Here is a 12968-nt window from a genome sequence, read left to right as displayed (position 1 = left end):
TTCTATATCATGTGCTGGTACTTCAGAACACTTAGAAACCGTGAGTTAGGGCATATAGTATGAGCAGCCTTAACCCTAACACAGAACACAAGGCACAGGATGTAAGCGAGTGGGAAGGGAGATTAAAAAATGTTGAGAGGAAGCAATTTTATATAATAATCATAAAGCAGAGAGAAAATGGAAGTGAGAAGACATGTACAAACCTAACTAAAGAGACAAAATCTAGGCTGAAGTACCAGGGCATTTAAAGTGAACCCAGTGTGAGAAACAGTACCCGCTCACAAGCTCAGCCTGAGACAAAGCCTTGGAAACAAGACAATTTTATTCTGTACGATCTTGCAAGAAAGGGTGTCTGCTATACAGGCGCACACGACAAAGCATGTTAAGCATTCTTATACAGTTTACAAGTTGCGGAATCACGCCTCCCTGGTCCCATTGGTCCTCTCTTATCCTATCATTCTCCATCCTATCGGACCGCCCTTGTTTATTGTTCCCTTTTCTGCCGGCCTAAAACCCCAACCCCCTGTTTATTCTTTCCTTATTTGGTTAGACTGGAAAGGAGAAGTTATGCAGGTGATCGTGCTAACTGCTACCTTCGCAGAACCTCATCTCTGGTTAATAATAAACTTCTGCTACAAAATCTTGTGACTATTTATGTAATGGTCGTCTTTTGCAAGACCCCACCATTCATCATTATCTGCAGAAACAACATTTATAATCTCTCACAATTCCTCCTTTTTCTTTTTCTCAAACTATTGTTTCTGTACTAATTAAGCCCCTTTTCTAATGCAATTTTCCCATTTCCTGCCCTCTTACGCTTGCTGGCGTTGAGGTTCACAATCTTGTACACGGTAAGCCCTGAAAATCATCCTTTGTGATGTTCATTTTTCGAACTCTAGTAGCATTCTTTGACTTTCTCTTTGTTGCATACTATCTGCTGATTGTAAAAGCATCTGGTGATGTACTTGGGTTCGTTCCCCTAGAGATGTCATTAATCGGTTCAGTATCCATTTGAGGACATTAAACCCCACCACCAGACCCACTAATATCAATAATCCATAGATGGCCAAATTAACCAACCACCTTCCCCAACCAGTTCATCCCCAATTCCCCCATTCCTAGCCTTTTTCATTCCAGTATCGGTTACCGGCCTCCCTTATCTTGGCGATTTTGTCTCGCACGTGTTGGGAGATATCAGTAATATTATGGGAAACGTCAGGTATGTATGTACAACACTCTTCCCCAATTAGCGCACAGGTACCACCTTTCTCTGCCAGAATATAATCTAGAGCCATCCTATTCTGAAGAGTCTTTAGCCTGGTGGCAATCATTTCGGTCGTTATGGCCGTCACTTGGGATTGGGTCTCGGCCAATGCATCGGCAGTATTGTTGGCCAACTCCTCCAGGGAAGCCGCCAACTTGTGTATTTCTCTTCCTGCTCGGGCAGTCCCATACATAAGTATCAAAGTCCAGAGGAAGCGATCCCCTTCGGTTACTTTCCGGGGTGTCCGCTTTCCTCCCTGCTCATTCTGAGTTATTTCTGGGGTTTTATCTAACAGCCTCAGATGGGGAATTATGTAGGTGAGGTAGCAGCAGCCACCCCAGCCTTTCTGGCTTTGAGGCAGTGTTTGTTCAACATCATAACATGCATGCATTCCTATGCATTCGGTCACACGAATGTACTTTTCCCCGGGGATAAAGGGATAGGCCTTTAGGCCGCATATCCAATATGTCCCGTTCAATATTTGGGGTATGGTTGTGCCAGTAGCTCGGCTGGTGGAGACACAAAATGAGTTTCCTAACTGAAAGGATGCGCTATCATTCTGATTTCAGAAACAAGTGGTATTGACTGCTCCTTGAGGTGGGGAAACCCTAAGGCGATTGATAGCACCCGGGGTTTTCAGAACCAGTCGTGGGAACCATCCCGGGAATTCATAATCACCCCTTTCAGATCTCCATTTGGTATCATTTGAGCCCAAGTCAAATTGTTGTGCCTCATACACCTCTCTATTGGTAAATGGTACTACCATGAGAGGGATTCGAGATTCTCCATGGTGTGGGATCGCAGCGCATACCCAACAGTTGGTACGCCCCGTTACTCTAGCATAATTCTGACATAAAGCAGTAAAATGATTTTCCCCACCCCCCTTGGCAACTAGCACCAATATTATCGTGACAATATAGAGCTGACTGCTCATTTCAGCTTCCCAACCCCTATCTGTCTATTCCCTAACCCTTTAAATACCCGGGAGGCGTGGGTTCGCACAACGCTTACAATTCAAAAATTTTTACTAATACTTGATAGTCTCTCATATCAGTTCGGTTCATTCTTTTTGCTCCGCTTGACTTTCAGATGGTTGTCTGTAGGATGAACTTGCCACTCGGTCGGAGGGGAAGGAGTGTCCACCGGACCCTTAACACGAGTGTGATGACTCCACCCTTTTTCAGCAGTTTGGATGGCTGTTTCAGTAGTCAGGAGGGTTAGGAACGGTCCCTCGCAGCTTGGGTGCAGTTTGGTATCTTTCCAGGTTTTGATCAGGATCCGATTAGCCGGTCATATCCGATGTACTGCGAGCTCAAGTGGAGGTGTCTGGGTCAACAGACCCTTCTTCCTAAGGACAGACAAAGAAGAACCGAGCACCACAATATAGTTCTTTAAAAATTTATCATTGAACTCTACAGTTGGTAATTCCCCTTTTCCACCCAAGAAAGGTAATCCAAACAACATTTCATAAGGAGAGAGGCCAATATCACGTCTAGGCGCAGTCCTAATGCGTAGCAAAGTGATAGGTAAACATTTTGTCCACGGTAATCGAGTCTTTAGGACTAGCTTAGATAGTTGCTTCTTTATGGTTTGATTCATTCGCTGTACCCGTCCAGAGGAAGGTGGGTGCCAAGAAGTGTGGAATTCCCAAGAGATTTCTAATCCCGCCATTACTTCTTGCAGGATCTTAGAGGTAAAATGGCTACCTTGGTCGGAATCTATACTTTCCACCACTCCATATCGAGAAATTATATGTTCTAAAAGAGTTTTTGCTACTCCCTTTGAGGTGGCCGAGGACGTTGGAAATGCCTCCACCCACCCAATTAGATGATCCATTAGGACTAATAACTACTTTTACTTCCCTACTGGGGGTAATTCCGTGTAGTCTACCTGTATTCTCTGAAAAGGTCTCACCCCAGGGTTTCTTCCACCTCTTGGCCCCCCTCTCATTACTTTCTTATTAATCTTTTAGCAAGTCGGGCAGCCTGCACATCCCTGCTTAGCTAACGTGTATATCCCCTTTGCATCCGTACTTCCTTATCATCGTTTCTAATTAGGGTTGGCTCAAAAATAGGCACTGGGAATCCTTCGCCTTTTACTCCGGAAACCCTGAGATACTCGTTAGTCAATTTAACACTAGTAGGTATAAAACTTAGGGATGACCGTGCCGCTCCGGTGTCCACCAAGAATACTGCCTCCTCCCATTCAGGTCCCACCTTTAGATTTATCAAGGGTTCCCTGTGGGCCTTAGGAGGAAGGAACCCCTCACTCCCCTTGATCCTTCTGTACTCATGGGATATAGTCCTACCTTCGCTCTCCTATCCAGAAAGCCGCATAATCTGACTCTTTCTGACTGAATGAATGGTTCTTTCCGATTGACGTATATAGTTAGGTATTGGCACAGCCAATCATCATCAGATCCATATTTGGGCCAAAAAAATAAGGTACCTGAATGCTTTCTCTAGACCAAACAAAACAACAATAATTTATCATTGTAGTCTTGTCTTTCTCCCGCGTACGGGAGTCGTATTCCCAACTGCCCAACGTTCTCCCCAAAGGGCTGTTGGGCGGAATATATTCCACTTTGTCGTTATTTCTAGATCGATCGCTACTCAGGCAACTCCCCTTGCCTCCCATTGTTGCTAATTTAATTAATCTTATCGAGATCCGGTGTCGCCTTCTCCACACCCACTTCAGGGTCCTGACCTTCACGTGGGGGATTTCCCCTCTTAACAACTGGTCTAAGGCTGGGTGCTCGAATCAGGCAGACACCTTACTCGTCCGGCTAGTCTGGCCACTTATATACTTTACTTTATGCTTCGCCAATTCCCCGTACTTCCCGTACGTCCCCGACCACAAGGCAATACTTAAAGGTCTGTTTTCTTACCATGGTCCGTGCATGGAGTTACCCGGTCGTTACAACTCTTCCCCATACTTCCCGTACGTCCCCGCGGCAATGCCTGCAGCAAATACCGCTGCTCCCCCGGTTGCCCGGACAGATCTTAAAGACCTTTCCTGACCCGGGTCTTGTGCACAAGAGTTACCCGACCGGACCCGCCGCGTCTACCCATCTTGTTTCCAGGGTCTCCCAGTCCGGATCGCACTCGCCCAAGCCGCAAACGACAAACAAGGGAGTTGGAGATCGCCAAAATCGGCGAGGCGCACCTTCCCCGTCGCCCCAAAAGTGTCGAGCGGTCGGAGTGTCGGATCCCGGACGAGCCCCCAATTGTGAGAAATAGTACCCGCTCACAAGCTCAGCCTGAGACAAAGCCTTGGAAACAAGACAATTTTATTCTGTACGATCTTGCAAGAAAGGGTGTCTGCTAGACAGGCGCACACGACAAAGCATATTAAACATTCTTATACAGTTTACAAGTTGCGGAATCACGCCTCCCTGGTCCCATTGGTCCTCTCTTATCCTATCATTCTCCATCCTATCGGGCCGCCCTTGTTTATTGTTCCCTTTTCTGCCGGCCTAAAACCCCAACCCCCTGTTTATTCTTTCCTTATTTGGTTAGACTGGAAAGGAGAAGTTATGCAGGTGGTCGTGCTAACTGCCACCTTCGCAGAAACTAATCTCTGGTTAATAATAAACTTCTGCTACAAAATCTTGTGACTATTTATGTAATGGTCGTCTTTTGCAAGACCCCACCATTCATCATTATCTGCAGAAACAACATTTATAATCTCTCACACCCAGCACCAACCTTATAATTAAAGCACCAAACCTTTTCCAGCAAAGGAGACAGTCATTTGGTCAAATCTGCTTTCCATAATGTGCAGCCATAATACTAAGAGTGAGCACATTCCCGCTGTTAATTCTCCAAACAATCTTTCCTTACAGATTCTCTATGATAGTCCTAAGGCACGACGAGAAATCGATATGCATTGGAGAGCCTCCAGCACCCTCCACATTGTCCAAATCATCAATGTCTATGAGAACATGCACCATGGAAAGCGCTGTCTCCTGATAGTGATGGAATGGTGAGTAAGAATCCAAGGCGAAGTGACAAAGGTCTGCGAGAACGAGAACAATAAAATGACAATGTCATAAAGTGTAGAAGAGAAAAATGGTAAAGGACGAATTATACTGGGAGATTGGGGGAAGGGGAAATTGCTGGGGTGAAATTGGCAGCTTGGAGTTGCTATCTCCACAGGCTTGCTTCAATTCTTGGTTAAACTTTTTTTTTAGCTTTCGTATCATATCCCTTAGCAACACCTTCTAGAAGCACAGACAGCATCACCTTCCATATACATAGAACATAGAACATGGAACATTACAGCACAGTACAGGCCCTTTGGCCCTCGATGTTGTGCTGACCTGTCATACCGATCTCAAGCCCATCTAACCTACACTATTCCATCTACGTCCATATGCTTGTCCAATGATGACTTAAATGTATCTAAAGTTGGCGAATCTACTACCGTTGCAGGCAAAGCGTTCCATTCCCTTACTACTCTCTCAGTAAAGAAACTACCTCTGACATCTGTCCTATATCTTTCACCCCTCAATTTAAAGCTGTGCCCTCTCGTCCTCGCCGTCACCATCCTAGGAAAAAGGGTCTCCCTATCCACCCTATCTAACCCTCTGATTATTTTATAGGTTTCAATTAAGTCACCTCTCAACCTTCTTCTCTCTAATGAAAACAGCCTCAAGTCCCTCAGCCTTTCCTTGTAAGACCTTCCCTCCAGACCAGGAAACATCCTAGTAAATCTCCTCTGCACCCTTTCCAAAGCTTCCACATCCTTCTTATAATGCGGTGACCAGAACTGTACACAATACTCCAAGTGCGGCCGCACCAGAGTTTTGTACAGCTTCACCGTAACCTCTTGGTTCTGGAACTCAATCCCTCTATTAATAAAAGCTAAAACACTGTATGCCTTCTTAACAGCCCTGTCAACCTGGGTGGCAACTTTCAAGGATCTGTGTACATGGACACCGAGATCTCTCTGCTCATCTACACTACCAAGAATCTTACCATTAGCCCTGTACTTTGCCTTCCGGTTACTCCTACCAAAGTGCATCACCTCACACTTGTCCGCATTAAACTCCATTTGCCACCTCTCAGCCCAGCTCTGCAGCTTATCTATGTCTCTCTGCAACCTACAGCATCCTTCGTCACTATCCACAACTCCACCGACCTTAGTGTCATCTGCAAATTTACTGACCCATCCTTCTACGCCCTCGTCCAGGTCATTTATAAAAATGACAAACAGCAGTGGACCCAACACCGACCCTTGCGGTACACCACTAGTAACTGGTCTCCAGGATGAACATTTCCCATCAACTACCACCCTCTGTCTTCTTTCAGCAAGCCAATTTCTGATCCAAACTGCTATATCTCCCACAATTCCATTCCTCTGCATTTTGTACAATAGCCTATTGTGGGGAACCTTATCGAATGCCTTGCTGAAATCCATATACACCACATCAACTGGTTTACTCTCATCTACCTGTTTGGTCACCTTCTCAAAGAACTCAATAAGGTTTGTGAGGCACACCTTCCCTTCACAAAACCGTGCTGACCATCCCTAATCAATTTATTCATTTCTAGATTATTATAAATCCTATCCCTTATAACCTTTTTCAACACTTTACCAACAACTGAGGTAAGGCTCACTGGTCTATAATTACCAGGGTTGTCTCTACTCCCCTTCTTGAACAGGGGAACCACATTTGCTATCCTCCAGTCATCTGGCAATATTCCTGTAGACAATCACGAGTTAAAGATCAATGCCAAAGGCTCGGCAATCTCCTCCCTGGCTTCCGAGAGGATCCGAGCATAAATCCCATCTGGCCCAGGGGACTTATCTATCTTCACCTTCTGAAGGATTTCTAATACCTCTTCTGTGTGAACCTCAATCCCACATAGTCTAGTAGCCTGTATCTTAGTATTCTCCTCAACAACATTGTCGTTTTCTAGAGTGAATACTGTTGAAAAATATTCATTTAGCGCTTCCCCTATCTCATCTGACTCCACACACAACTTACCACTACTATCCTTGATTGGGCCTAATCTTACTTTCGTCATTCTTTTATTCCTTAAATACCTATAGAAAGCCTTAGGGTTTACCCTGATCCTATCCGCCAACAACTTCTCATGTCTCCTCCTGGCTCTTCTGAGCTCTCTCTTTCGGTCTTTCCTGGCTACCTCGTAGCCCTCAAGTGCCCTAACTGAGCCTTCACATCTCATCCTAACATAAGCCGCCTTCTTCCTCTTGACTAGAGATTCCACCTCCTTCGTAAACCACGGCTCCCGCACTCTACAGCTTCCTCCCTGCCTGACAGGTACATAATTATCTAGGACACACAGGAGCTTTTCCTTGAATAAGCTCCACATTTCTAATGTGCCCATCCCCTGCAGTTTCCTTCCCCATTCTATGCTCCCGAAATCTTGCCTAATCTCATAGTAATTGCCTTTCCCCCAGCTGTAACTCTTGCCCAGTGGTATACACCTATCCCTTTCCATCACTAAAGTAAACATAACAGAATTGTGATTGCTATCACCAAAGTGCTCACCTACTTCCAAATCTAACACCTGGCCAGGCTCATTACCCAGTACCAATAGCCCTTGGCGTCCTCTGTCAATTCCATAACTAAGACCTGTACCAGGTGGCATTTCTCCATTTTGATGTTGACAAATTACAAGCAGCACTCTTTTCAGAAGAGGAAACTTCTGTCCGGTGATACTTAAAATACAAGTCAAGAGCTTTTAAATTATAATCGGATTGTTTAAACTGTGGTCAGACTGCACCTTGAATACTGTGTCCGGGCCTTGGTATAAAAACAAAGAAGGCATTTGATTGTGGATTGTCCCTAGTTTTCAGCTGTTTTATGGGCTAAAGGTACAAGCTCATAACCAGCACTTCGCCCTTGGCTGGCACCGTAGTGGGCATAGGCACGTCATAGCCCCCTAAACTCATCTTGGAGTCAGGCTGCTTACCAGGGTCTTCTGGTTCATGACACCTTAGGTGTCTGGATGAGGGAGTCTTTTGAAAGGTTGTCTCCAAAATAATTTTACCTACGTCGCCTCCATGCCAAGCTGTGCCCACCCAAACACAGTACAATGGCTCGTCTTACTCTTCATGCCAAGCTATGCCCCTTCAGATGCCTGCCAGGGTCCGTCATAACCTGCATGCTGAGCAATGACGCTTCCATATCCACTCACCCGCTACACAATGTAGAGTCAATAAATGTTATAGTAAAACAGAATGTGTGAAAAAAATTTTAAAGAAATCTGTTGTTCATTCGTAACTTTCTTTAAATAAAACTTTTTTTTTCACTTTATGTTTATGGGGCTACACCCATCCAGACCCTTTTTAACATTTCAATTAAAGAAATTGCAAGCACTAGAAACTTCTTTACCTGTTTAAATAAACATTGTGAAATTGATAGTATTTTCTGAGCAAGAAATGGGTCATTTCCAAGTGGCAGCCAGTGACTGGTGGATATCACGGGGATCTGTGTTTATGATTGGATGATATGTTAATGATTTGGATGTGGGAGTTAACGTAATATCTCCCAAATTCCAGATGAGACAAAGCTGAGTGGGAGGTTGATCTAACGACTCAGAGGTGCTTCAGTGTGATTTTTCAACAAACGTATGGCAGATTATGTTTCATGTGGGTAACCAAGAGATCATCCGCTTTTTGGTAGCAAAAACAGGAACACAGATCATTGAATCGTGAGTGATCAGGAGAGGGGGACGTGCAACAGAACCTGGATGTCCTGTACACCAGTCGCTGAACATAGGCATGCAGGTACAGCGGGTTGTGATGAAGGTAAATGATATGTTGGCCTTCGCTGCAAGAACATTAGAGCGCAGGAGCAGGGAGGTCTTGCTGCTATTATACAGGGCCTTGATGAGACCATACCTGGAGTATTGTGTGCAGTTCTGATCATCTTCTCTAGGGAAGGATGCTCTGTCTATGGAGGTTTACCAGACTGATCGCTAGAATGAAAGGACTGGTTTATGTGAAGAGACCGAGCCGGTTTGGATTATACTCAACGGAATTTAGAAAGTTGGAGGTGGGGTGATCTTATAGAAACATATAAAATTCTAACAGGATTAGCCAGAGTAAATGCAGGAAGCATGTTACTGATAACTGCAGATTTCAGAATCAGAGGTCACAATCTAAGGATACCAGGTAGGTCATTTGGGATTGAGATGAGGGGAACTTCTTCAGCCAGAGAATGGTGAGCCTGTGGAATTCTTTGCCAGAGAAAGTGGCCAAAACAATATTTTCCAGAAGGCGTTCGATCCAATTCTTAGGGATAAAGGGATCAAAGGATAAGTCATTGAAAGTAAGAGCAGGGTACTAATTTGTATGAATGATCAAATTGAATGGCTGAGCAGACTTGAAGGGCTGAATGGCCTACTCCTTGTATTTTCTATCTTTCTATGTTAAGAACCATCGGACAAGGAATGGTTTCTCTGTGGTGTGACTGTCTCGACAGCATAATGGGTGCCTGGCCCCTCATCCAGCGTTCTTGATGAAGAATGTAAGAGGGAATGGAGGAAAAGACCATGTGCTTTTACAGTTATCAATGTGCTCATGTTATAAGTTACATTGTGCACTCTGCTTCAAGTTTGTTCCTGCAGGATCCAAAAACCCAATTACCTGCTGTTTTATAGCGACCTTCGTGCACATCACGCCTCACCAAACCTTTTCATTTTCCTGTCTATAGTTTTACCAGGCTCTCTAGAGAATGTGCCAAGCTACATGTTACACGACATAGCTGAAGTGTAAGCTGAGTGATTGACATAAATATACATTCATTTTTCAGTACTTTTTTGGCAGTCAAAGTTGGAGTGAATTTCCACAAACTTTTTCCAATTAACTGGTATAACTTTGGTAGGAACCATAGAGAGCATATGCTGGCCCTAGAGGGAATGAAGAGTAGTTTACCAGAATTTTACTGGAACTGTGGTGTTAAGTTACATGGAATGATCGTATATATACCAGCGTGGTATTCCCCCCGAGTTTAAAAGGGCTAAGATTTCAAGATATCAAAGACAACAGATATGGTGGAGACAGAAACTACTTCCATTGGTTAGGGAGTATTAGACTAGGGCTGTGGTCAAAAATTAGCACCAGATCTTTCCTGAATGAAATTAGGAAACATTTATACACACAAAGGTTGGTGAAACTTGGGAACTCTGTTTTGTGAATTCTAATTGATGCTAGATCAATTCTAACTTTAAGGGTCTTTCTGAAGAAGGGTCCTGATCCGAAACGTCAGCTTTCCTGCTCCTCTAATGCTGCCTGGCCTGCTGTGTTCATCCAGCTCCACACTGTATTATCCTTGAGAGTGCAAATGTCTGTCGTCTTGAACATAAATGAACAGTTTAAAGCACAGCTGTTTATATATTGATATTCTCAACAACTTTTTTTTCCTGTGACTTTGGACAGCCATTGTCACCACTGTTACCATACAGTCTGCTGATGTTGTATTCAACCATAAATAGTTTGTGCCTATTTTCCAGTAAACAACTTAACCCTTCCTTAGATGCCTTGTAATCAAACCTCTCTGGCTTACTCGCAGACAGATTCCAAAACCGCTCATGGAATCCCCTTCCTTTTGCCTTGAATTTGAGCACACAGTCCCAAAATACAGCAAACCAAAAAACCCATCTGGTTCCCTAATGTCCTTTAGGGAGGGAAACTGCCACCCTTGCATGGAGGCAATGGCCTACTGGTACTATCGCTGGACTGTTCACCCAGAGACCCCAATAATGTCCTGTTCACCTGGGTTCAGATCCCACCAAGGCATTTGGTGGAATTTGAATTCAGTTAAAATCTGGAATTAAGAAACTAATGATGACCATAAATCCATTGCTGATTGTTGGGAAGAATCTATCTGGTTCACTCATGTCCTTTAAGGAAGGAGACTGCCACCCTTACCTGATCTGGCCTACATGTGGCTCACAGCAATGTGGTTGACTGCCCACTGGGCAATAAATGGTGGCCTAGCCAATGGCACTCTCATCCTGTGAATGAATAAATTTTTTTTAAAATCCCAACAAGAGAATTTTGCTGATAAAGGAGATAAAGGATAAAGATGGGGCTATGGATTTACGTCATAGATTAGCTATGAGCGAATTGAATGAAAAGACGTGCTGAAGGACAAGGCATCTGTGTTCCTGTAGAGAAAGCATCTAAATGATGTAGGTCGCAATCTCGAGGATTTTTGTGCTTATCCATGCAAGCTATTCAAGAGAATGCCTGTAAAAATGTAACCCTTGCTGATTCTTGTTGGATGTGGTCTTCCAGTGAGGCTTTGTGGGTGGACTTAGGAAAGAAGAAGAGAAGGGTGATGTTATTGGGGTTTTATTACAGGCCCCTAAATAGTCAATGGGAATTAGAGGAACAAATGTGCAGGGAAAATGTGGAGACTTGCAGGAGCAATAAGGTTGTCATAGTGTGGGATTTTAATTTTCCTAATATAGACTGGGACTGCCATAGTGTTTAGGACTTAGACAGGGTGGAACTTGTTAAATGTATTCAGGAAAGTTTCCTCAAGCAATATGTAGAGGGCTCTACCCGGGAAGGGCCAAAACTTGGCCTACTCTTGGGAAATAAGGCAGCACAGGTGACTAAGGTTACAGTGGGAGAGCACTTTGGGACCAGTGACCACAGTCCTATTAATTTTCAAAATAGTTATGGAAAGGGACAAAACTGGCCCATGGGTTCAAGTTCTAAATTGGGGTAAGGCGAATTTTGATGGAATTAGACAGGAGCTTGTAGGGGTTGACTGGAGTAGTTTGCAGGCAAAGGGACCTCTGACAAGTGGGAGGCCTTTAAAAGTGTGATACCTAGAGTTCAATGTCTATATGTTCCTGTGAGGGTGAAGGGCAAAGTTGGCAGGAGTAGAGAACCCTGGATGACAATAGATATTGAGGCTTTGACCAGAAAACAGGAGGCATGGCTCAGGAATTGGCAGCTGGGATCAAGGCAATCCCTGGAGGTATATAGGGGATACAGGAGTTTACAGTATGTGGCATGAGATAGCTTTGGATGAGAAGATTACGGTGAATTGAAAGAGATTCTTTAAGCATATTAAAGGAAAAAGAATAACTAGGGACAGAATAGGACTCCTCAAGGATCAAAGTGGAACCGCAGGAGATGGGCAAGGTCCTCAATGAATATTTCTCCTCTGTGTTTGCCGTAGAGAAAGACGTGAAGATTTGAGAACATTGAAGTTACTGGTGATATCTTGGGGTCAGTCCATATCACAGAGGATGTGTTGGAATATTAGAATGTAAGAAGGTGGTGGATAAATATCCTGGCCCTGATCAGATGTATCCAAGAAATCTGCAAGAGGCTAGAGAAAAAATTGAGGGCCCTGGCTGATGTATTTGCATCATCGTTAGCCACGGGTGAGGTCCCGGAAGATTGGAGGATGGCGAATGTTGTGCCCTTATTCTAGCAGGGCTGCAGAAAAAGCCTGGGAATTATAGACCAGTAAGCCTTACATCTGTGGTAGGTAAATTACTTGAGAAGATTCTGAGGGATAAGATATACATGCATATGGAAAGGCAGGGTTTGATTAGCAGTAGTCAGCATGGTTTCACGTGTGGGAGATCAGGCCCCACAAATTTGTTAGAGTTCTTTGAGGTGACGAGGAAGGTTGATGAGGACAGGGTAGTAGATGTAGTCTATATGGATTTCAGAAAGTCCTTTGATAAAGTTCCACATGATA

The 12968-nt window shown here is 44.2% G+C and overlaps 1 protein-coding gene across 1 annotated transcript in view; it reads left to right on the top strand.

Annotated features, from left to right (window-relative positions):
* Window positions 1–12968, top strand: part of LOC125460549 (MAP kinase-activated protein kinase 2-like) — a 119880-nt gene that overhangs the window by 74626 nt on the left and 32286 nt on the right. Inside the window, exon 2 of the mRNA XM_048548115.2 lies at window positions 5109–5248. Coding sequence (XP_048404072.1) covers window positions 5109–5248 — 140 coding nt within the window. The remainder of the gene's footprint in view (window positions 1–5108; window positions 5249–12968) is intronic.

The sequence above is a fragment of the Stegostoma tigrinum genome, chromosome 11 (genome assembly GCF_030684315.1).
Source record: "Stegostoma tigrinum isolate sSteTig4 chromosome 11, sSteTig4.hap1, whole genome shotgun sequence".
NCBI classification, from domain to species: Eukaryota; Metazoa; Chordata; class Chondrichthyes; order Orectolobiformes; family Stegostomatidae; genus Stegostoma; species Stegostoma tigrinum.
The sequence above is the reverse complement of the archived record's forward strand: the minus strand, read 5'-3'. Positions and strand labels throughout refer to the sequence as shown.